Below are 25899 nucleotides of genomic sequence, written 5' to 3'. Positions count from 1 at the left end.
TTACATCCTGAAAAATAATGGTATACTCTCTTAATGGCATGAAAAATATGTGTTTTTGGTCTTTATCTCTCAACCATAGTTGAGATTAAACCACGACTAACTTTTATGAACATGAGTAAAAAAAGCAATGTTTCACTTCACTTATGACCCTAAATCCCTCTTAAGCAACATGACAATGATGACACTCGTAAAAAAAAACAAGTATTATAATGTGTACCACTCTTTCAAAAAAAATTAATGTGTAACAATAGCCACTAGTGACAAATAATAATAATAATAATAATAATAATAATAATAATAATAATAATAAAATGATGTCGCTGGAACGTGTTGCATGACATGTCATGTCATAACTAGCTCCAACGACACCAACATTGTCACCATGTGTCCCCTTTGGGGCTGCTTTAACAAAAATAGTAAAATGCTTTCATATCAACCCTAATATGATGAAAAAGCCCAACGAATAAAGGTTCAAGCCGGCATGCACTAAAGCTTAAGATGCCAGTTCTCAAATCTCCACTTCATTGGTGTAAGGTATTCAGCAGGTCGAAGCTCTCGAGCAACCACATAAAGGTACCTTGCTAATTTCTAACTATATGTTGGCACAAAGTTACTACCGGCACCGCCTAGGCCCCGATCTGTTCCCACGTCAATTTGCGTCACCAACCCTGCAATAGCATGACAAGTATTGATTGTAGGTGTAGGAATGCAAATAATCAATCAATTACATGCCAGATATGTGACTGTATGTTTGGGGGGGGGGGGGGGGGGGGGGAGACGAGACAAGTGAATTAAGAGTTCAAAAATATCATTATTCTTACATGTAGTGCATGATACATAATAGGCATCTAGGAGTTCAAGTTAAATTGATTGCAACGGAATGAGAACTCAAGGAAAAATATCCAACTGCGGAATGAATCGTATAATTTTCCTCTAATTATTTCCAAAACTTCATATTTGGAAACGCCGAAATGGAAATGTACTGAAGCATGTTGGCGGAAAGAAAATCTGGTAGTATTAATCTCTATAAAGTATGAATTTTGCAATATCATGAAGTCCTGCTTCCTCATAACATTTGGCTATCTGCTCTAAATAGTCATCCCATTCTCCCTCTATAGAAGCCAAATCCAACAAGAAAGCAGCTTCATCTAGTACAACCTGCAATTGATTTGAAGATGAAAGCAAGATTAAGAAGAATATCAGTATACACTCTAGCCATGAATATTTGATGTTATAGCCATGATAGTCATTAAATCAATAAATACTTCACACTGTATGGTACCTGTGCAGGGGCCTTCCCCTTTTTAAGATCTTCTTGCCTTCCCTGTTCAGTCACCTTCTCTTTAATGTACTCAATTTGTTCATCATCCCATTGTGCTATATTAGCCACGTCCTAAACAAAAACGAATATGACAGAAGAAATATAGGGGGACAGGAAAGAAAATAAGTACAGAAGAAAAAGAGATCGAGCACAAGCTTAACTTAAACCAGAAAACCAAAATGATAATGATTTTCATACATGATACTTGCAGCCCAAGGTCCACCATGGTGATTTCAAAGCTCCCCTTGCGGCATCTTTAGCTTCTACTTTACGCCCAACCCTGTAAAAAAATATTAAAAAGAAAAGCTCCTTAGAAGTTGAAAATGGTAAGCTCCGAACTCAGATTTCCCATCTTGAACTCAAAGTAACAGAAAATGTTAACACCAACCTTAACAAAACCTCAGCGTTGAACACAAAAGGTCGTGCAAATCCTGGAAAATGCTCCTTCTTGGTGTAAAATTCCCCAGTTATTAAAGCTGAAACCTTCCCACACACAGACATGACCAACATGTATTAATTTACACTAATGGCTAATGCTTGAGGAACCAACTAAACGCAAGAGCATCTTACATGATCTCCTTCCTCAAAATGCCGCGTCACTTTGCGCTCTAAGATATCTGGAAATATACCAACCTGAAAACAAATTAGATATTTGTAATGATTTGCTACGAAGGTCAAAAACACAGTCCAGAAACTTATTAATACCTTTTTCAAAAGATAGACATCTAGGTTAGAAATTCCAGACTCTGCAAAATCACCCTTTCTGTAAAGTTTCTTCCCAGCATCACCGGAAGCATAAAATACTTCTTCATTTCTCTCTTGACCACTCTTTGCATCTTCCTCAACTAATGCTCGGTGTATAAATTGGTCTACCTATATGTAGTCAGACAGTTAAAATAACACCATCTCGAGTGCCAAATTAATCAACATCACAATGTATCAAAATCAAACATAGCGATGCAGTCAAAAGACCAAACACGCTCCACTTACACTCTTAGCTAAAAGCCATACTCCATATTTTCTGACTTCCACCACTGGCATTTCCATCCTGCAGGTGCTCATAACCATAAGATAATCAAAACAGCAGTAAATTAATCACCGCAGAGAACAGCCATTGAGCCTTACTCGGGTGGAGCCGTTGGCCACCGCAGCAGCGCAGTTACATTACCTACCAAGAAAATAATCACAAACAGTGCCAAACTTGAAATTTTCTCAAAGCACTAAACCCTAAACCCATACCAGAGCTATTTTTCGACAGTGGTACAGCAAGAGGTATTAATCCTTGCCTGGCACCAGGAGAGACAATAGATTCACCTGTTATAACACAAAAGCATGAAAAAAAAAACTAATTAAATTATTAAAAAATTAAAATCATTCCTCAGAGAAAGTAATTCAAGCCGCACCGCACATACGCATACACAATTTAATATGCCAAAATAATCCAAATCACATGTTCAAGTACATTGACAAAATAAATATTCACAATTACTCTAAACTTGAGATTCCATTAAGATTTACGGTACAATTTATAATAGAAAGATGGACAAATTGATTGCACAGTAACAGTTAATTGTAGTACAGTATTGTGATTTTCGAGGAACGAAGCTACCTCTGGTTTTCAAAATAGTGAGGAGTTGTGAAAGATGCTGAGGAGGCTGAGTCGCAGCGACATCCTTCACGAAAGAGACGTGGTCTGCGACGGAAGAACGAAAAATGAAAAAAGAAAGAGCGAAACGGTTTGAAGAAGAAGAAGAAGAATGCGTTACCAGAAATGGAGGAGTAAGAAGAGACGCGAAGGGAAACTCTGCGGCGGCTGACAAGCAGAGGCACGACGCTGCCCCGTGGAGCTCCGCCGTATAACACGACGCCGCCGACCTTCATTGTGTATTCGTCTCATTAGCTCCCACTCACTCTCCCTCCCTTTATCTGTTTTCCCTTTTTTTTCTCCGAAAAAAACGTTGCCACATAAAAAGAAAGGGTAAGTTCTATGATCCATAATACGGAAATATGTAGACGCTTCAAGTTTTAGCCCATGTCCATTTTAACTGTTACAACTTACCGCTTCTTTTTCATCTCGAATTACTGTTATCTTAGACCATAAATTGTATTCAAACAAAGTTCATTTTTATAAAGTAATATGTATTAATAACATAATCATAAAAAAAATTACAAATTTTTATTTTACATATTACATATGTATTAACGTATGATCTTTAGTATGTTAATAATTTCACTGTTATTTAAGAATTTAACCAAGTGTAGAGGCTATAACAAATTGTCACAGTTATAATATTTTGTATTCATAATTTTTTTGTATTGTTTATTTTTATCAATATTTATCAAATTGTTTGTTTAACTAAACAATAAAATAATAAAAAATACATGTCCAAAATACAAAATTAATTTTTATATATTAAACATAAACAGTGTTTATATGAATTTTTAATTTTTATCAAATTTAATTTTTATTTATCGTGATTAACTATGAATTAAATATTAATATTTTTTAAAATAAATGATCAATAATTATAAATAATTTTTTGGTATAATATAAATTATTTATCATAAATTTAAAATATAATTTATATGTTTAAAAATATTTATGTATGTTAATTATATATATATATATATATATTCAAGCATAATATTTATTTATATATGTGTAATTTATTATAAATTTTAATTATATCATATATAATCATACAAACCAAAATTCTATTTTTAAGAATTATTTTAACTTACTAACTAATTCAACTTTTTTGTTTTAATAATTTTAGATAAATTATAAATAATCAAAAAATAATATTTTGTTGTATATAAATTATTTATTTTAAATAAAAAATATAATTTATAAATTTTAAAAAAATTGTTTATACAAATTTTAAATATAATCTATATGTTTAAATATAGTATTTATTTGTATGCATAATTTATTATAAAAATTAATTATATATAATAAATATTTAACGTATGAAATACATAGACTAAAATATTAGTATAAATTAATTTTTAAAAATAATATTTTTATAACTATATTGTTAATATAGAATATTCACTATTTTTTGTTAATAACTATTTTTTTTAAAAGAACTTAACTTTTTTGTGGAATTTATCCCTTCAATCACGTGTTTTTTGATCTACAATTTTTTTTATTTTTTAAATATTTTTTGAAATGTCAAAATTAAGCAATTAAAAATTATTGTAGCAAAAGTTATATGATGCAATGAAAATGAGAATAATCTTTAAAAACGTTCTTTTTTTTTTGTCTGCAATAAGAATATATAGAAAGTTCTATTATAAGAGTGGATAATAATACTAGTTATTTTGTTTTGTATGACTGCAATTTCGCAAAAAAAAAATGTTTTATTTTTTAAAGAAAAAATTTATTTTATGATTAACTTAATTTTTTTTCTAAGAAATAAAATAACTATTAACTTATTGTTAAACTCAAGGAAATAAAATAAAGAGTCATACTCTTTTTATACAACTTCGTTTCTACATGGTATGTGTTTGGTTCTAAGTGTAAATTCATGTAAAAAAAAACAAAATTTAAATATCACAAAAATAATTATTATTCACTTCACAATTTTCTTATGTCATTAACGTGACACACACCAAAAAGAAGATAATAATGTAGGTTAAATTTTATAGATCAAATTATTAATCTTTTTTTTTTAATTAAATAAATAAACTCACTTATCTATCCAATCTAATAGGTTTAACATGTAATTTCGTTGAGTCAATCTACCATTTCACTATTTTTTTTATGTTTTATGTTTTTAAAAGATGATTTTGGAATGAATTTATATTAGATCAATGTTTTTATTTTATAACTCAACTTCTCTTTTAATGTAATTATTCTCATTTTATATAAAATATAAGTATATTATTTTGATCATATTTTTCTACTAGTATATTTTCATGTATAGTGTCTTTTTAATAAAATTATATATTACTTTAGTCCTTTGTATGAAAAAAATAGAAATTCTCTAATCAATTTTATAAATAATAATAAAACAATAGATTGAATTGATAATGTATATTGAAATATTTCAATTGAGATATTTTTTTTCTTTAAATTTAGATGATTTAAAGACGATATAATTTACTAATTCATTATTTATAATGCACTAATTCACTAAAGTTGATCAATCCATCATTTTCTACTATAAATAAATTGATTCATTTTATCACTCCTTCAACTAAACATACAAGAATAAATGTTATTATTTATTTTTAACTACTCAATTTTCATGATATAATCTATATTTGCCAGATCATTTGTCATTTTTACAAGTATTTATAATATAGTGTCAAAATGTATTTAGCATCATTATTATTTTATTTGCATTAAAAATATTTTGCAACCGAGAAGAATAATGGCAGAGATCACTAAAAATGTGTTATTGTCTTTTTATTAAAAATATCTATATACATGGCTACACACATTGTTATTGTGAGTGAAAAGACAGACATTGTTACGTGCATGTGCTTACATATTCTTTAAATCGGGTAAAAGAAGCTATTGTTTTAATGGTTCAAATCAAATGATTTGTTTCCCAAATAAAAAAGTCAAGAAGAATGAGAGTGATCATGGTGGTTGTAAAGAATGCTGGTGTTTCTGAAAATGGCAAAACAAACAACATGTGAATTGTGGTTGTTGAGATGACGAGAAAAAGTAGTCGTGATATAGAAATGATAACAATAAAAGAATGAGAGTGATCACATGGAAATCATTGTTGTGATTGATTGTGTTTTAGTGGAAGAAATAAATGCTGATGACGAAATGAAAGAGAGGATAGATCTTAAAAGAAATTTACAAAAAGTGGTATTGGGGATGTTTAGACTTTAGAGAAAGGAAGAGAAAGGACTTGATTGAGTATAAAAGCATGCTTGTATTAAAGTTGAGTTAGCCATTCAAGGCAAATCGAACATAACAAGATTGTTTGTTGCACAGTTTCGTAGACACATAAAATAGCATCGCTAATTGCTACCGGTCATCAATCCGCATTTCTATTATTGCAGTTTGTTTAAGTGTTGGTACTTTTTAATTAGAATTAGAACTATTATATATGATATTTTATATTTTATATAATTAAAATTTATAATAAATAATTTTAAATATAAACTATGTTATAATAATTAAATTTTATTTTATATAACTGAAATTCATAATAAATAATTTTTTTTATTATATAAGTTATATTTAAGATTTATAATAAATAACTTATAATTTGAAACCGTAACAATCCGTTATAGTTTTTACTCTTACTTGTAGGAGAATAAAATAACATCTAACTACCTATGATTAATATATAAATAATACTTGGATATATGTAAAATAATATATACATGTAAAATTTAAAACAATTAAAGATATAAAATAACTATACAAGTATGTAGACTATGTACAATAATTTAGTATTGGATATTAATTATAAGTTGTTGGTCAAACAACTTTATCAAAAGTAGTTGTATCAAAGTAACTTAAAAAAATCAGGTTTGTCATCAGCAACATAGCCACACAAAATTACGTCATGCATTCAGCTAACCATATCTTATTCTCATGAAAACATGATCATTGTAGTTCAACTACTAGAAAAATATGTAAGGATATGTTAGATTTTCAAAAGAATCAACATATAACAATTATAAATGAAATACAAATATACTACTAATGACGACATGTAAACCATCTAACATGCATGTGGCTTACATTGTACAACACTCCACATGGAATCAACAAGTTTGAAAAGCAAACAAAATTAAGCAAATTAAACTTTCACCACAACTATGTCATACAACCATGTAATCACCAAAGCTTATAAACAACATTAAGTAACATCATATCATATGCATACACCTTAATTAATGTGTCGTCGTGCATTTGCTTACAAGATTCTCCTACACCAAGATGAACAATTTAAGTGGTTTGATCTTACTAAATCAGTTGATCTTTTTCACACCTTTCATGCCTACTAGATCAGCAACTAATTGGATATAAATCCTACACATGATTTCTTGGATGTCGTCACTTAAACTATGAAAATCCAGTGTCACAATCAAGTATAACATAGTTGGGTATGATCTTACCACATCATTGGCATGTATTGACCAAATCCCTTATGGATTACAACCCAATTAACTATCTTTGTGATACTAGACATTTTTCCAATAATTAATTAAGGACTGTAGCTTTCGACTTTATACCTTACTTCAACATCAATCAATGATCTATAAGAGATTCAATAATCCATTACAAGAGATAACACTTACTAAACAAGAGTTTTCAAAAATTAGATTCCTAGAGCACAACACAAATATCCATATAATGAAATATACAACTTTCAAGACACAACATCTCCTTTAATCCCAAGTTAATTAACATGCCTTAGTATGTGTAACACTCTCAACATCAACACTTCAATAGGTCAGCAAATCATGCCCAAAGCATTATCAACATCACACCTTAACAATATCCATCTATATGAATTACCATAGGTCAATGAATATAAATCTCACAACGCTAAGCAATTTACAACATATTTGCACTTCGACAATCAATAATTATAAACATATATACATATTATCCTATATCAATATATGTAGAACTAGTAACACCCATTATACAACACACAATAGATTCATCAATCCAAAACATGTTTACAATCAATCGTATAAGCATCAAATCATTAAAGAATAACTTGCACCCAAAGGTATCCACCTTGCACCCAATGCCATTGAGGTAAGGAGTCCTCTGCTTCACTCACGCCCAACGTCATTCAACCTGCATCCGACATGGATCAGGTAAAGACCCCGTAAGCCCTCACACCTGACATGGCAAAGTTATACGCTCGACTCCAAATTAGGTAGAGACAAGTCTCTCTCCTCATGCCTAACACCACTCCTTTGGCGCCCGACGCCAATCTAGGTACATTCAATTCTCTCACCTCATAGTTGACGTCATTCAAACCACGTCTAACATTTTAAAGTCAAAGGTTATTCCATCTCTTTACATCTGGTGTCACCAATCTTGCACTTAGCACGAACAATACAAAGACCCCCTGATTTGAGTCACACTCAATGCTGTGAAGGTGCGTCCAATGCGATGATGAGTTATACACTCAATAATAGACCACGTTTAATGCTCAAACCACCTAAAAATCAACAAATTCCTAATAGGTAATGCAATACAACATATATGTGCATCATCCACGTATCATTTTACACCAAAACAACAACATGCAACAACAATTAAGATCATTCATCAACATTTCACATTCATAACTTAACACTAAAACTCATCCCTTCCATTATTCAATCTAGAAATCAACCAACCAATCACATTTGATGAGATTCAAACACATGTAACTCATACAACTCATAACGAATAGGTTTATTGCCTCTTTTACCTCAACTCCATGCAAGAGAGGAAAGAGAAGGAGAAAGCATTTTTCCGAGCTCTAAGAAGCTTCATACCTACATCACCTTTATTCTAAATTATTTGACTTAAATCAACAACCAACAACAGTTTCTACACACTTGGAAAGGCTAAAAAGAACAAGAAGAATGAGAATTTCATATCTTATCAAGCTCAATTATTAAAAAAAAAATATTTATATACTTTTTTTCCTCAAAATCAGACAAAACCTTTACTTAGAAAAATCCTTTAAAACACTTAAAGATTCCTCAGGAATTCCTTTACTCCAGAGTCTCTCAACACCACACTTCAAAACAATTCAACACATAATTATAGATAAAAATATAATAATTAAAAAGATGTATAGTGTTACAAAAACAAAATTAATTTTAATTATTGATAAAATTTTAAAAGATTTAATTTTAATTAAAATAAAAAATAAAGATAAAGAATTAAAAAAATTTATAAACGCGTTTTGGTTAAAAAAAAAAAGCTAAAAACATAGCCTTTAAAACGCTTTATTTTTAATATAGTTGCTTTAATTAATATACATAGAGAAATTGTTTTAAGAAAATATTAAATTAAAATTAAATATAAAATTTAAAAAATGATAAATTGAAACATATAAGAGAAGGCTATTATTTATCACTACAACAAAATTGATTATTACTAACAATTATTTAGTGGCAATAAATTAATTGCTTTTATTTTATTATTTAATAACAATATTAATGACTAATATATAATGGTCACTAAAAATGTATTTATATCACACCAAAATTTACTATTAGCGACAATTATTTATTTGAAAAAACTTAAGTCCCACATCGACTATAAATAAGATAATTAAAAAGTATATAAATGAATGATAACTCTCATCTTACAAGTTTGTTTTGTAGGGTTAAATTAAACCTATAACTTACTATTCTAAATTGGTATCAGATTACTCACTATTACCAAACTCAATAGTCCCTAAACTTGAGGGGGTGTATTGGGAAAATTTCAAATCTTACATCGACTATTGATAAAATAATTAATTAGGAGATAAGACAATTAAAAAATAAAAAATACCACAAAAAGTTAATTGTCGCTAAATGTTTTAACGACATTGCATACAATGACTATTGTGAAAATGCTGCTAAAAGATTTTGTAACAGTTTTTATTATCATTAAAAATTATATTAAATGCCACTAAAAATCTATTTTGTTGTAGTGTATGTTCGTTAAAAACATCTTTATAGAAGAAAAATAAATAATAACATTATTGTATCTTTAATTATTTTTTACATGATTATTCTAATTTTTATATATACAAAATCTATTAATCTACACGTTATCCCTTTGAAAATATGAGTTTCTATTATGTAATAATATATTTGTATGATTATAAATATTTTCAAACTTAAATAAAATATAAAAATATAAATGCGCGCTTTAATTAAAAAAAACGCATGATTAACATAAGCAATATATAAAATCTACAAACTATTAATTTTTTTTTTGAGGTGTCTACAAACTATTAATTAAAATATATAAACTATTACAAACTATCCCATCCTTTGAGGTACCTCCAACCCACTCTTTGAGGTGCTTCCAACGTAGCGAGGAGATTAGTCACTGCTCTCCGTAGTGGATACTCCATGAACGAACAAAAAAAAATACATAAATATATATTTTTCATTTTAAATAATTATCATTTTAATTTTAATATATAAAGTTTTCATTTAATTTTTATTTTGTGGTTGAATGGAAGGATACATAATCAAAATTCTGATAAAGATTACATATTAATAAACTCGATAAAGATACTTACAACATACTGACAAAATAAATAATATTAAAATGTATAGTGTTGTAATGGAGCAAATTAAGAGCATTAGAATTTGATTAATTTGATAGTAACTATTACTCGAATCCGAAATGATTACAAACAATAAAAATATAACTTTGGCGTAATATTAGCACAACTCTGCTATTTTTATTATTATTATTTCAATTTCAATGATTTTAATCTTTTGATTCACTGTCCACGTAGATGCATTATTTATGCAAGAGTTATTCTTGATTTAAAGAAACATTATATTATTGAAAATAGTGAAAATAATATATATTTTTTAAGATACTGATATTCAATAAAAAAGTTGACTTTTCAATAAATAATATGAGTATTTTATATACTCATTATTGAGGATCATATGACAATTTGAACTATTAATAAAAGAAATCATTTCTTTAAACAAAATATATATTTATTACTTTTAGAAGATTGAGTATACTTTTAGGTATTTAACACTTCATACTCCAAGTATTTCGGAGTAGTAATTTACTTGGGTTGATGGCTAGATTCCGAAATACTCCGTATATTTATTTATTATTATTCCAAAAAAAGAGTATATGAAGTGTTAAAAACGAAAACAAGGATAATTTTTAATTCATGAGTAGCAACAAAACTGAAGAAAATAATTAAAGGGAAGAAAATTAGCGAAAGGGATAAGAGCTCACCTTGTTCGTTTCCACAGTGTATATAAATTCAAAATCGCGTTCCCCCCATTCCAGTCACTTCCTCGAACAAACAAAATAGGGAAAATAAAATGAAATGAGAAAAGAAAAATAAGAAAAGGTCCTCGTCAAAAGCGGCGGAAAAAAATTGAAAGCGTTTTCCCTAATTCTGTTTTTTTAAGGATTTTTGAGACGTGACTTAGGGTTTCAACACCCGCCAATTTCACTCCTCAAACTCAGAACCCTTCACCATCATCGCCAATTCCACCTGCATGATTCGGATCTCGATCCGATTCCCTATTTCCGATTCGGCTCCGATAAGCTTCGCCAGCATTGCCACCGTCAATGGCGTCGAAGCCGTCCCCTTCGCCCTCTTCTTCCAGATCGGAGCCTCTCGTCGATCCCTCCGTACACTCTCTCTCTTTATCTCTTCAATGCATTCGTCAACTTATCCTCTCCCCGACTCGTGCTAGCTAACTTGTTTTCGCTTTCTATTTTTTAATGTTATTTCCGTTTTTGCTTCGATCTGGTTTTAATTATGCCTTTCATCTGCGTCTCTCTAGCTGCGTTTTTAACCTATTGATGCTGTTCAATAGAAAACGAACCAGGCTACATTTTTTTTGGGGGTAAATGCTTGCTAAAATAGGCTGAAACTGGAGATGTAGCTGCATTGTGTATGGGGTAGCTTATTCGAGATGCGGTTCGGTTTTCCGCCATTTAGGGAAGTTTAGCGTGCTTTGATAACCGGCCTGGTTCTTTTGGTTATGGAATATGATTGTTATTGAGTTGCAGTCTGTGTATTGGTTGTGTCGGATGAATTGCAATCATTACATAATGAGTGTGTCTGCCGTGTTTGTTTGGATTGCTATTTTATAAAGTAGCGGTGAGTGACAGATTATTGTTTCAATGCAGGCAACAAAAGTGGAGGTTGCAGGTCCGATGGTTAAAGACGTGTTACTGGTTATTGATTCTTTGAAGAAACAAGTTGCTGCGGAACGTGTTGTTTATGTTAAGGTGTACTAGTAAAATTATGGCTGCAATTCATTACTGATTTTGATTAGACTTTTTTTTTTTTTTTTTTTGCACCTCATAATGTGTGCATTTGAATATCAGAATAGAATAGAGGAAAACAGACAGAAGCTGGTTGGAGTCACAAACCATCTCTGCAAAATGTCAATGGAGAGAAGGAACTGCAGCATTACTGATACGGATAGAAGTCTGGACCTATTGACAAAGAGGCAAAAAGATGCAATAGATATGCACAATGGTGTTCATGCAAGTAATGGTGATATGGAGAGCAATGGCTATCATGAAGATAACCATGGTTCTACAGCAGTTCTTCTAGGGTCTAATGTTACTGTAAAGAATGCTGTTCGACCTATCAAGTTACCTGAAGTAAAAAGATTGCCTCCTTACACTACGTGGATTTTTCTGGACAGGTCTGTTTGCCTGATCCTATTTTTTTTTTCTCAACCTGCAATGCTCTATTGATTCAGTATTGCAAAATTATTGTGGTTGTGTTGATGGCTGGACAAAAAAAAGGATAATGAATGAATGCATTAGAGAGAAATCGGGGTAGAACATAGTAAAAAATAATAGAACCTTGCTATAGGTGGTTTGGTTACTTTGGTATAGAACATTGAGAAGAGTGGATTGGATGGAGTATAGTGTTATTCCTATAGTAGAGGTGGTCCAAGGAAAACTCTAGGTGAAACCATTTAAAAGGACTAAGATCTAAATGCACTTTCCAAGGATTTGGTTCATGACAGGACATAATGCTTTCATTTTAATTCACGTAGCTCACTCCACCTAGTGGTTAAAAGCTTTGGTTGTTGATGCTTTGCTGTATTGCTGTCCTTCATGTGATTTTTAACTAGCAATTAATTCTTTGACAGCTGAATTATGACTCATTGCCATCTGTTTGTGAATCCAACCCAATGTCTTAGGTGAATCTGCCATGTGTATAATTGAAGGAAATTAAACGCGGAAAAAGTGTTTAAGGAACTTTCATTCTATACATGTTTTTTTATCGTGTTTTCTTTAATAAGCACTCAAGCCTCTTATTTACTTATATACTATTTACCTTTCCACATAGCTCTCATGTTTCTTTCCATTGTATTGTAGCTTCACATTTTCAATTCATTAATTTCCATCTCTATAGTTTCTTCTATTTTGATGTAAAAAGTTTGATCTTTTGAAGATATTTGTAACTTGTGTTCATTCTGTTACAGAAATCAAAGAATGACTGAGGATCAGTCAGTTGTAGGCCGGAGACGAATTTATTATGATCAAAATGGTGGCGAAGCACTTATTTGCAGTGACAGTGAGGAGGAAATTATGGAGGATGAAGAGGAGAAAAGAGAATTTATAGAATCAGAAGATTATATACTTCGGTTGGTATAGCTTAGTAAACTATTATTGGGTGCTTTCACCGTTACATTTTCCCTGCCAGATCTTTACTGTTTGTATGTAAAATAAAATTGCAATACATGTCTGATGGTATTCTATCATGTTCACGAGATTAATTTTTTAGAGCAGGAAGCAATGTGTCTGTTCTCTCTCTCTCTCTGAGTCTGTGTGTGTGTTTTAAGGGTATTTAGAAGTTATTTACGCACTTAAAGTCTATAGTTGACTTGAGCATTTGTTTTACATTGGAGCATGTGTTGCATTGTCTTTCAGTTGACTGTAAGAGAAGTTTCTGGTAGGATGGTTTGACAGTTATTTTCTTGTTATTTTATTATTATTTATAAAGAATGAACGAAAATCCTTGATCAGTTAAATGTATAATTCAATCCTTATTGGAAAATGAAACTAGTGCATACACTTGTTATATTAATTGAAATATTATATGTTTGGTTTATCCTGTCAATTAAATGAAATTAGTGCATACACTTGATTGCATTAATGGGAAATAACACTGAAGTTATTTTGCATCCTTCTGCTGTGACTTTTTTTTGAAACCTCTTTATTTTGTCATGTTTGCATGCTACATAATGAATTTCATGTTAGGATGTTTAGATATTATGTTGCATCATCTTATATTGTTTTTCTTGTGTTGCATGAGAGGCAGTTTTGTGGATTTCATAATGTCTGATTTGATTTTACAGCATGACTGTCAAAGAATTTGGTTTATCTGACATTGTTCTGGAGTCGTTGGGTCAGTGTTTTTCTAGAAACACTAATGAAATTAAGGTATGTTTTTTTCATTTGTTGAATTGTTCCTCTATGTATTTTCCACTTCTGCCATCTCTCTCTGTCTCTCTCTCCATTACTCTGATGAAAACTGGTCGTAGTGTAAGCATTCGTCCAGCTGTTTCCCATTTGCTTTGTGCTGGCTTTACAGAGATATGAAACACCGTCAAACATCTTATACAGGCAAGGTATGAAACTCTTGGTGTTAAAGACAATGCTGGTGGGTGTTCCAAGGTTGGAGATTCTGAAGAGAATTCCCACAGTGGCAATTCTTTTCTAGAAAAGGATCTTGAAGCAGCTCTTGACTCTTTTGACAACCTTTTTTGTCGACGATGTCTTGTAAGCATTTTACTCCATGAAGGCACTGCATGGCTTGCATTATCTTTCTCTTGGAATCTCATTGGTTGCCATATTTCACTTTGCAGGTTTTTGATTGTAGATTACATGGATGTTCACAGGATCTTGTCTTCCCTGTAAGTACTATTTATGTTTAAGGCTATTTTTTCATGTAGTAGTCCACTACTCCACTGTATTTATTGAGTCATGGCTTGGTTCTTTAACAGGCTGAGAAGCAACCTACTTGGATCCCTCCTGATACTGAAAATGCACCATGTGGGCTAAATTGTTTCCGATTGGTATGCACTTGTCTGTTCTTAAGGATATTTTTATAAATTTTAACAATTTACTCAATTTGCTTAAACCTTAATTTAGGTGCTTAAGTCCGAAAGGTTTGCCAAAACATCCTCTGCCCAGGCTGATGGTGAAGAGAAAGGCTCTGGTGGTACTTTATCTAGTAGGAAAAAGCCTTCAGCTAAAAGGCGGTTAAAAAATAGCCAAAGTGAAAGTGCTTCATCTAATGCAAAGAACATATCTGAGAGTAGTGACTCAGAGAATGGTCCTGGACGTGATGCTGTTACAGCCTCCCAATCAGCACCTCCTAAAACTAAACCTGTGGGGAAAGGTGGAATTGGTAAGAGAAATAGTAAGCGAGTGGCAGAACGAGTCCTGGTTTGCATGCAGAAACGGCAGAAGAAAACAATGGTTTCTGATTCTGATTCCATTGTAAGTAGTGTTCTTTGTTCAACCACTTGCGTTTTTCTTCAATTATAACCAAGATCTTGAAAAACAATTATTTTACCACATAAATGTGTGAAATATCTTTGCATGGCAAGATCAAGAAGTAATGCATTCATATTAATCTGTAAAAAATGCAGAGTGAAGCTGTTGATCATTCATCAAATGATATGGTCACTGACCCACATGCAATGAGCAGTGAAGACAACACAAGGAAAGAAGAGTTTGTGGATGACAATGTTTGTAAACAAGAAATAGTGGATAATAAATCTTGGAAAGCTCTTGAAAAGGGGCTTTTAGAGAAAGGAATGGAGATTTTTGGTAGAAACAGGTCAGCATATGTTTGGATAAGGGATGCTTTTCTTATTTTTCTTTATTAAATATTAATATCAAATATATAATAAAATGTAATGCTCAAATGTTATAATTAGTGCTGGCATGAATATAAGAAGCATGCAAGTAGATTATGACCACTGGTCCAAGTGTTTATATGAAGTAAAACATGTCTTCAGTCAATTTCATGGGGAATGGATGGATATAAATTTTGAAGTATTGACTCCACTTAGTTCATAATTTTAGTCTGGTTCAAAATGCAGACATTGACTTGGTTGATAGTATTTCATTTTTTAGAACTTTTTAATTTTTTTTTTATACCATTCTCTAACATTTCTTGGATGCTTGGAAATTGAAATAAGCACAATCCTCATGGTAATACATATCTGACTATTATTTACCCACTGTCCAAGTTATAGCCTTTTAAAATGAAAATTGAATGGTTTGGATGGGTGATTGAGGCTTACTTATTAACTAGACTATACGCATGATATGTGGGAGCCTAGACCAAAATGTTTTAGGGTTAGTTTTAGGAGAGAATTTATTTAATTGTAAATAGTTATGCAAAGAAATTCACTTATAATAGAAAGCCTAATGTACATCTGTGCTTTAAGAACAAAAAATCAGGTTCATACTTATGTCCAATAACATTTTTAAAATGTTAAATGATGTGATTGTGTTTTCAATTGCTAAAAATCCATTTAACCAGAGTCAAAATAGAAAAACCTCGTAATGCATTAATTTTTGTTTCTTTCCTTTTTCATAATGGATTGTTACAGTGACCAACTATTTCATTAACAATTTGAAAATCTATCTCCATTTCTCAATATGTTGGTGGTATTATGCTCAAAGAGACTTTAGTATGGTTCAAGCACCTAGAGCCTTCCAATGAACTATGAAATCAAAGTTTTAGTAGAACCTAAAATTAGTATTGCCACTATTCTGAATTGATTGGTTTCTTATTAGTGCATGAAACTGGTATTTAGAATACCCTAGTGTTGTAGTCGAAGTTAATGATACATTGAATGGTTAGCACATGTTATTTAAACTAGGAAGATAAAAAGAAGTGAAAACTGGATGTGGCACGCAAGCTAATTTGTTGGTATGACAAAAATGTTTATAGAATATACAAGGTGTCAATGCTATAGCTCAAATGTCTGATTTAATGAATTATAATTGTAGGGTAAATTAAAGATTGTCCACATGGTTTGGGTCAACCTTAATTTTATTGCATGTTGTTTCAAATGTCTCACTTTGCCCATTCCTGTCTTGTTTGATGCTTGTTTTTGTGTGAATTTGCCTCTTCTTTTAACTATGATGGGCTTGTAGAGTGATTTCCACAATATATTTAGGCATAAATTTTCTCTTTATGATTGTCAATCACCTAATAAATGATAACTTTGGATTTTTACTGCAGTTGCTTAATAGCTAGGAATCTCTTAAATGGTTTAAAGACATGCTGGGATGTTTTCCAATACATAAATTGTGAAGAAGGAAAGATGTCTGGTCCTCCTGGGGATGCTGCAAATTGTCTCTTGGAAGGCTATTCTAAGGTTGATTTAATGCAACTATGCTTGGTGCACTTTTTGCTTTCTTCTTTCTTATAAATAGTGCTTGACCATGTCAATTTTGGTAAAAATGTATATAAGGGTAATAACGAAGTGAGACGAAGGTCTAGATTTTTACGTAGAAGAGGAAGAGTCCGTCGATTGAAGTACACCTGGAAATCTGCTGCTTACCATTCAATTAGGAAAAGGATTACAGAGAGAAAGGATCAACCCTGTCGGCAGTATAATCCATGTGGCTGCCAATCAGCTTGTGGAAAGCAGTGTCCTTGCCTTCAAAATGGAACCTGCTGTGAGAAGTACTGTGGGTAAGTTTCTGACTTGGCTAAAAGATTCTTAATCAAAGGGAGGCACCCTCTACAATTGTAGTGTTGTGTTGATTTTCTGCATTCATTGCCGGTTTATTGTACTTGTAGTTTACATGGTTATGTTATCGTGACATGCTTACTTGCCAGCATGACCATCCAACGACCCTTAATTCCTGTGATGACTTTTTTCTCCCTTTTCATATCAAGATGCCCCAAGAGCTGCAAGAATCGATTTCGTGGCTGTCATTGTGCTAAGAGTCAATGCCGAAGTCGTCAATGTCCATGCTTTGCTGCAGATAGGGAATGTGATCCAGATGTTTGTAGGAATTGTTGGGTCAGGTGAGATTTAATTATGGTTATATGTAGCATTGGTAATAATTTATTTTTCACATATGGGATGGATGGTGTGATTTCTTATATTCATTGGAAATAATTATTTTACAGACATGCAATTGTTGACTTAAGGGATGAAAAAAAAATAAAATAAGGAGAGGTGATTACTGAGTTAGTATTGCCAAACGCACAATCTTGATGTGCAATAATGGAAAAAATCATACTTTGGGCCAACGATTTTCTTGTTAAGAAATGATTGGTGCTGATTGAGTGTGTAGAGATGATTGGGATGGGAGCTAATATGAATATGATATGTGCTTTTGATTGTTTATGGTAATGAAAGAGTCGATTCTGTGCTTCGATTCTGTGCTTGTATCCTTGCATACACACACACACACACTATTTTTTAATTGCTTTTCTGTGGATCCTTGAGAAGAGTAATTTTATGTGTATATTCAAGATTAATTGGGCTGGCCTGCCTCATCATTGTAGACTCAGTCATTATTTGACCCGCTGAATTGATTGTTTTGAAAGCCAATGTTCAGCCAAATGTCTGTATGCAGGACTTCTCTCTGCCTTTCTTTCTTCTTAAGTGCTTATAAATTTATAATGTATTATTCATCTTGTGTTGACTATACTACCAGTATATCTCAACTCTGTTTGCCATGTTACATTTTGCTATTTGGGTCAATTTATTGTTGCAGTTGTGGTGATGGTACTCTTGGGATTCCTAGCCAAAGAGGGGACAATTATGAATGTAGAAACATGAAGCTTCTTCTCAAACAGCAGCAAAGGGTAAATTTCTTTAACTTCCATTTAATGTCGTACCTCTCATTTGAAATCTTACACACGTATTAAGATTTGTTTGGTTCTTTTCCAGCAAATGTATTATTCTATTAAAATAACAGTGAGATATTTATTGTCCAGTTTGTTTAAAAAGTAATTTTTTAAGCAGATAACAGTTCTTAAAAAAAATAGAAAACTGCTTATTTTATTAAAAAAATGTTTTTTTTAGATAAGTTCGAATAAACAGACCTATTATGATTGAGAGAAGTGGATGGAATCACGCATAGAATGAAACTCCCTGTAGACATAATCCTCCTCATGGAGATGTATTTTGCATGGACTTTGGTCTATACCATACTGCAAACTTCATTCTCAATATTCTGTCTGTTCTTTTGTGTCGCTAATGGTATTCCTATAAGATAATTTTCTTTACTGTTATATTTGCAAATTGCAATGATGGTAACTAACATTTAATATACTTACAGGTTCTTCTTGGAAGGTCGGATGTATCAGGCTGGGGAGCCTTCTTAAAGGTATTCATCAATAAATAGTCCTATATGGTTAGGTGTGGTTCTTTCGTTTTCCTAATGCAATCTGTTGGCCCTCCAGAATAGTGTTGGTAAACATGAATACCTTGGAGAGTATACTGGAGAGTTGATTTCACATCGGGAAGCAGATAAGCGAGGAAAGATATATGACCGTGAAAATTCATCTTTTCTCTTTAATTTGAACGACCAGGCAAGCTTTCACTACTACGTATTTTTTGTGGGAGATAAGTTCTTAATGTTACATATACGCGTGTATCAAACATAGAATGAACCACGAGAATGTTGTATGCAGTTTGTTCTTGATGCTTATCGAAAGGGTGATAAATTGAAGTTTGCGAACCATTCTCCTGATCCAAATTGCTATGCAAAGGTAGTATTCAATTATTGGAGCTCTATTTCACAATGCATGAGTATTCCTACTTGACAATCTCTATATGGTTAAACTGGCAGGTTATTATGGTTGCTGGAGATCATAGGGTAGGCATTTTTGCGAAGGAGCGGATTTGTGCCGGGGAGGAACTGTTCTATGATTATCGTTACGAGCCCGACAGGGCCCCTGCCTGGGCTCGGAAGCCAGAGGCGTCTGGATCAAAAAAAGAGGACGGGGCTCCTTCAAGTGGTCGTGCAAAGAAGCTTGCTTAATGGAACTTGCTCAAAAATCAAAAATCAATTCTTTTACTTATTCTTTCACACGTAGGCGAAGCAATCTCATTGGTAGCGGAAAGAAGTGTTTTTTTGAGCTTTTTGTTTGTAGCTAGGCCATGCAATTGTTGCTGCATAGGTAACTAACTACAATTAAACAATTCATTTTGTTATTAACTGACTATTCGCCATTCCAAACGGAAATTATAGGCTTAATCAAAATTCTATGCAATTTTTTCCCGGAGGGAAATGGGCAAATGCTAATCAAATTGAGCTCACGCATATCGCTTACTATTCTTACAAATATCATTTGATTGATTTTGTCATTGAAATGAACAAATTAGTGTGTAGATTTTACTAGTTATATTGATTTCTAATGCTATTAAGCATAAATGCTTTTGCAAAAGAAATATTTTAAATAAATATCATACATTACCAACGTATTTTTTAGATTGTAAAATGGCTTAGGCAAATGAAAAATTGTACAAGCGTAATAAGTGTGATTTATTTTTATACTGAATGATTGTTGAGAGCTATTTTGTTTATTTTTTTAATTGGTGTAGAATCAATATTGATTTAAAATGGTGCCATCGTGTACTTGTTAATTTCCAGTGCAGGAAATAATATTTTGAACCGTGAAGTTTCATGGGCATAACATGCACGTATCATATTTTTAACCTAAAGTTGATTTTGTTGTGATTAAAAACCGAAAGGTGAATGTTGTAATAAATATAGGATTTTTTGAATAAATTATTTAATTAAGCACTTATTAAATTAATGTCTATCGTGTAGATGTTTAAGCATAATTTGTTTTTAAAATTAATTAATTTAGAAATATAATTAATTTGTTTCATATACGTTGTTAGCATTATAAATTACTTTAGAGAATTTATTGAAATAAGTTAAAAATAGTTTATGAATATATTAGAAACTAATTTTGTTAAATATTTATTCACATAAAAATGACTAGTGAATGAATTCTATTTTTTATTAATAAAATTCTACCTAATCATAATGAAATAATAATAATAATTATTATTATTATTTACTTGTTGATTATAATTGAACATAAAATTTATCCAAACCATTGAGATCCTTTCTTGAATGCAAAAACTCCCGTTAAAAAATAGTTAGCTTAGTCCAGAGATCGCTCTGTGGTGCATATAATATCAAGGCATTATGGTGAGCACGGAGTCTCGTATAGCACCAAGGTCGATCCAAAGACTTTTGATGTTAAACAGCTTGATTAGCAAGTTTTGATATTTGGTTGAGGCTTTGCCTTAACATATGACGTATGAATATGGACATAAAATTGCATGGTTTGTTGCCTATCATAAAACGGTGCCTACAGGTTGCAGCAGTAATTTCCGGGCAGAAGCAACATACCCCACCACGTGAAAAGCATAAAGAGATCCAAGGCAGAGGAAGATGAAAAAGAAAGAGAGTGGAGGACGTAGAACAAGTAGCTTGGAAAAGTGGGTGGGGGCTAGAAAATAACTCTCAACAGATGACAAATACATTACATTTGAAGATGTTAGTGCTTATTTTTAGTGTCGACCCTAGCCCATGTCCTAAATAAACAGTATCTCTACATTTACAATAATAAAATATAAAGTGCATTACATGGCACACATAAACGTCAAGTAATGTAATTGCCTCAAAATAAGAGAAAAACTAAAGGTGACAAACCCAATACTTTCATCAACCTCTCTCTTCCACAGTAAAATCTCTTTCTTTTCCTTTCAACTTTCCTCTCTCTCTCTCTCTCTCTCTCTGGTTCGGTGGTGCCATGTGCTCTCGCACCAAATGCAGAGCCTTCACCATCTTTGCTTCACTCTTCTTCTCCCTCCTCTTCACCTCTTCCGCCGCTTGCTTTAACGGGAATTGCCAGGTTCACTTCCTTTTCTTTTTCACCCTTCACACACAACACACTCACTTGTGATCCATGCAAACTGGTTTAAGATTCAGCTGAAAACTAGACGAGAATTCGCAGGTTCTGGAAGCATGTTCAGCTGCCACCGATTGTGGGCCAGGCCTCTATTGCGGCAATTGCCCTGCTTTGGGCCGGACTCGGCCCGTTTGCACCAGAGGCCAAGCCACCACCGTTACATCTCTCGTAACCTCCAACATAACACATATCTCATAACAATTATATGAAAAATAACTGTTTTATGTTTTAACTGTTTTTGGGACATGCAGGTGAATGGTTTGCCCTTCAACAAGTACTCGTGGATCATGACCCATAATTCATTCAGCATCGTGGATGCGCCACCTTTAGCCGGCGTTCAGAGACTCACCTTTTACAATCAAGAAGACACTGTTACTAACCAGTTGAGGGTATGTGTTCTTGTGCTTTCTTCTTCTCCTCTTATTGAGATTCCTTGGGCAAACCAAACACCCCATCGTTTTCTTCTTCGTTTTGCATTTTCTGTATTCTATTCTAGTTCAGCTTCAGGATGAAGGGACCTGACTGCTTTTAATTTTTATATTTATAGTTTACTTATTTCTCTAGTGATTCTTAATTCTTATACATGGCTTCAGGATGAAGGGATTTAAATGTGTGATTTTAGATTCACTTATGAGTTATGTATCTATAGTTTACTTGTTTTTGTTTCTTTGGTGATTCTTATACATTTATGTGTTTGATGGATGTTGTTTAGAATGGAGTGAGAGGATTGATGTTGGATATGTACGACTTTGAGAATGATATCTGGCTCTGTCATTCGTTTCGAGGGCAATGCTTCAACTTCACTGCCTTTGTAATCTAACTGAAACCCCCCTCTTTGTTATTCTTTTTACAATCTAAATTTGCTTTTGTGGGGTGTTGTCTAATGTGTCATGCTGAAAATGTTCTCAGCAACCTGCAATAAATACATTGAGAGAAGTGGAGGCATTCTTGACTCAAAATCCAACGGAGATTGTCACCATTGTAATTGAGGACTATGTGCGTACTCCAAAGGGGTTGAGTAATCTATTCATAAATGCTGGACTGGATAAATATTGGTTCCCACCGTCTGATATGCCCAAAAAGGGTGAAGATTGGCCCACTGTGACAGAGATGGTTCAAGCTAATCACCGGCTTCTTGTTTTCACTTCGGATGCTTCGAAGGAAGCTGAAGAAGGAATAGCTTATCAGTGGACTTACATGGTTGAAAATGAGTGTAAGTGCAGTGTCATTATAATATGGATATCTCTATTTTACATGGTGTCAAATGAAAAACCTCATAATTTTCACCAACCTGCAGCTGGAGATTCTGGAGTTCAAGGGGGTTCTTGCCCGCATAGAAAAGAATCAAAGCCGCTAAATTCTAGAAGTGCATCACTTTTCTTGCAGAATTACTTTCCAACATATCCAGTTGAAGCTGACTCGTGCAAAGACCATTCAGCTCCTCTTGCTGATATGGTGAACACATGTTACAAAGCTTCAGGAAATGTGCTGCCTAACTTTATAGCAGTTAACTTTTACATGGTATTCCTTATTCTTCTGGGTTGTTAATTCCAATTCAATAATACAGAAAATACCTCATTATCCATTTTATAATTCTAAATGAAATTTCATGCAGAGGAGTGATGGTGGTGGTGTTTTTGATATCGTTGATAAAATGAATGGCCACTCATTGTGTGGCTGTACTACAATCTCTGCTTGCCAGGTTTGCTTGCATTTCGTGTCCAGAATCCGGATATGTATTGCCTTGATAACATTTGTTTGTGAACTTTCTTCTTTATTCTGATAATTTCTTATTTCATATGTCTTCTATTCTCATAATTACTGGAAACCTAATTTAATATAATTTCTAGTTAAACAGATGTTTATTCAGAATTGATTGTAGACATGAACAAGAAATATTAGACCTTCAGATGATATTCTTTCAAGCCTGAGCCTGACCGTGTATCTGTCTGACATTAAAATCAATTTGATTCAGATTGTCTTTTTGAATTTGAAGCAAACAGTTGGTCAGTCATCAAATTTAAAACATACCTATATGTAAATTAAGCGTGTTAGTGTTATTATTTCTTGAAAGTAACCATATTACAAGAGATAATAGATCTTAACTTGAGATGGGGAAAGAAAGGTTTAGTTATCTTTGAAAGTAGCAAAAAGTAAAAAATGTATAATCAGGTTATGCTTGACTTTGACTGTATCCTCAAAATTTCTTATTAGCTCTTGGGAGTTTGTGATAGTTTTATTATTTTTTGCATCAATTTTTTGTCAAACCCCTACACCTTTTTTGTCAAAATTAAAAGAGAAATACACTTCTCCATGCCTACTTTCTTTCCCAATGATGTCAGGTCCTCACCTAAAAACTAGGTTTAGGAATAGCATTTGTGTGTATGATAAGTTGGTGTTGTATCAAAGGACATGGTGGAATTCTTAATGTGGATGAATTTCTATCACAGTACAGTTTCTTGATGTGCATTTTGATGATAAAAAATTATAGCAAAGACAATTTACATAGTTCCTACAATTTTTGCAGGAGGGAGCACCTTTTGGATCTTGCAAGAACATTGCAGTACCCAATACAAGTCCAGTGACCAACACAGCTGGGAGCTTTACAGGATCTGTTCAGTTCTCTAGATCAGCTTCACCAGTCCATTCCCCAAATTGCTGGCTTTTCCTCTTGTTTTACTTCCTGTTTATTGCTGTTTTATTGCAATTGTGACAAGTATTATACCATATGCTAGCTAAGTCTTTCAAGAGAAGCTCCTAGTGTTATCATATTTGTTTATCATAATTCAGTATGTCTTTTAGAGAGGGGCTTGTAGTATTTTAGTACGTACACTGAAGTACTGCCTCAAACTGTGAAATGCCATGGAATTGCTTATAGGTTAGAAATTAGATAAACAAAATTTTGGAATTGCTGAGGCTATAATCAAGGATCTCTGAGGTCGTCTGAGGTAGATGGTAACCAAGAAAGACTAAGAATGCATCCGGAGCAGTTCAGGTATGTTGTATGCTTGGCAGTATAGCTCAATTTCTAGATGTTTCAACTCTGGATGCTTACACTTCCTTTCCCTTTCTCTCTTTGCATTTAGGAGCATAACGAGCTTGGCAAAATGATTTGATAAAATAGTTGCATATGTATTAACCTGAAGTTATTGACCAAGCTCTGATTAGGTGCTTTGTTTCTTTCAAATTTATTTATATGAATATGTTAAGATGTCACAAATTTGACAAGTAAAAAATCTTCTTGCTTAAACTACCAATCATCATGATCATGTCGGATTAGATAATTATTTTTCTCCAGGGAGTTTCTGATTCAAATTCAACCTGCAATATTTAATAACCTTTCATGAGCTAGAAGGCTGAGTTTACCTGGTTCAAGTTTCTAAGGGTTGAAAAACCTTTGTCACATTGTTATTATTTGTGGTTCCATCGATATGATGGCTCTCCATTGTGATGGTGGATACCGGATGTGATGTCTTAGCTGGTACCCCTAAGTATTTGTTATTGTGTTGCCCTCTCCTTATATTTATAATATTTCCCCTCATTGTGTTTCAGGATTTGTACGAAGGTAACATTAGGCAATGACTGAATAGGAAATTTGCAATATAGGATCAGGATGGCTGGAAGCTCTTGGTCATTTTACGATTGTATTCTGATGATTCTTATCACCTGTCTTTCCTTCTATGTATTGATGTTGAAACAATATAGTGGTTCTATTCTACATTTTAACCATAAAACAAATAGTTAATACATAATATGGAGCATGACCTTTTAATTTAACAGAGGAACTTGCATGAAATTTGCACAATGCACAGCTTCTAAAAGAAGAACATCGTGTAGATTCGTTTTGCACAATAAATTTTATGTCTGTAAAAGAAAAGAAAAAAAAAATCCAACCCCCACCTTTAGATTGATTAAAAAAGAAAAACCGTT

General features: G+C 32.5%; 3 protein-coding genes across 6 annotated transcripts; 2 read left to right on the top strand and 1 right to left on the bottom strand.

The window, feature by feature from the left end:
- Positions 1–258: 258 nt before the first annotated feature.
- Positions 259–3276, bottom strand: LOC109800764 (protein IN CHLOROPLAST ATPASE BIOGENESIS, chloroplastic). The gene is made up of 12 exons (XM_083066798.1): positions 3088–3276; positions 2931–3014; positions 2561–2635; positions 2447–2489; positions 2312–2369; positions 2027–2194; positions 1892–1954; positions 1710–1804; positions 1520–1601; positions 1283–1393; positions 822–1158; positions 259–668 (listed from the first exon to the last, which is right to left on the bottom strand). Exons 1-11 carry the CDS (start codon positions 3200–3202, stop codon positions 1018–1020), a joined length of 1035 nt encoding a protein of 344 aa, XP_082922924.1. The 5' UTR covers positions 3203–3276; the 3' UTR covers positions 259–668; positions 822–1017.
- Positions 3277–11285: 8009 nt separating this feature from the next.
- Positions 11286–20303, top strand: CLF (SET domain-containing protein). 3 transcript variants are annotated; one of them, XM_083066481.1, is made up of 18 exons: positions 11286–11648; positions 12153–12254; positions 12354–12679; positions 13472–13633; positions 14348–14432; positions 14616–14771; positions 14858–14905; positions 14996–15067; positions 15144–15494; positions 15647–15837; positions 17257–17392; positions 17489–17712; positions 17860–18051; positions 18750–18840; positions 19317–19364; positions 19441–19569; positions 19672–19749; positions 19830–20303. In XM_083066481.1, the coding sequence occupies exons 1-18, from the start codon at positions 11586–11588 to the stop codon at positions 20019–20021; spliced, it is 2646 nt and encodes an 881-aa protein (XP_082922607.1). In that variant the 5' UTR covers positions 11286–11585; the 3' UTR covers positions 20022–20303. The 3 variants fall into 3 exon arrangements, with proteins under 3 accessions (XP_082922607.1, XP_082922606.1, XP_020217717.1); XM_083066480.1 differs by having other exon boundaries at positions 17821–18051; XM_020362128.3 differs by having other exon boundaries at positions 11288–11648; positions 17920–18051.
- Positions 20304–21568: 1265 nt separating this feature from the next.
- On the top strand, positions 21569–25746 carry LOC109800613 (PLC-like phosphodiesterases superfamily protein). 2 transcript variants are annotated; one of them, XM_020361397.3, is made up of 9 exons: positions 21582–21912; positions 22015–22137; positions 22221–22358; positions 22682–22780; positions 22879–23182; positions 23267–23490; positions 23585–23671; positions 24497–24964; positions 25522–25746. In XM_020361397.3, exons 1-8 carry the CDS (start codon positions 21811–21813, stop codon positions 24680–24682), a joined length of 1263 nt encoding a protein of 420 aa, XP_020216986.1. In that variant the 5' UTR covers positions 21582–21810; the 3' UTR covers positions 24683–24964; positions 25522–25746. The 2 variants fall into 2 exon arrangements, with proteins under 2 accessions (XP_082922531.1, XP_020216986.1); XM_083066405.1 differs by having other exon boundaries at positions 21569–21912; positions 22879–23490.
- Positions 25747–25899: the final 153 nt, after the last annotated feature.

The sequence above is a fragment of the Cajanus cajan genome, chromosome 11 (genome assembly GCF_000230855.2).
Source record: "Cajanus cajan strain Asha chromosome 11, NIPB_CcT2T_4, whole genome shotgun sequence".
NCBI classification, from domain to species: Eukaryota; Viridiplantae; Streptophyta; class Magnoliopsida; order Fabales; family Fabaceae; genus Cajanus; species Cajanus cajan.
Note: the sequence above shows the minus strand (reverse complement) of the source record. Positions and strands in the feature narration are given on the sequence as shown.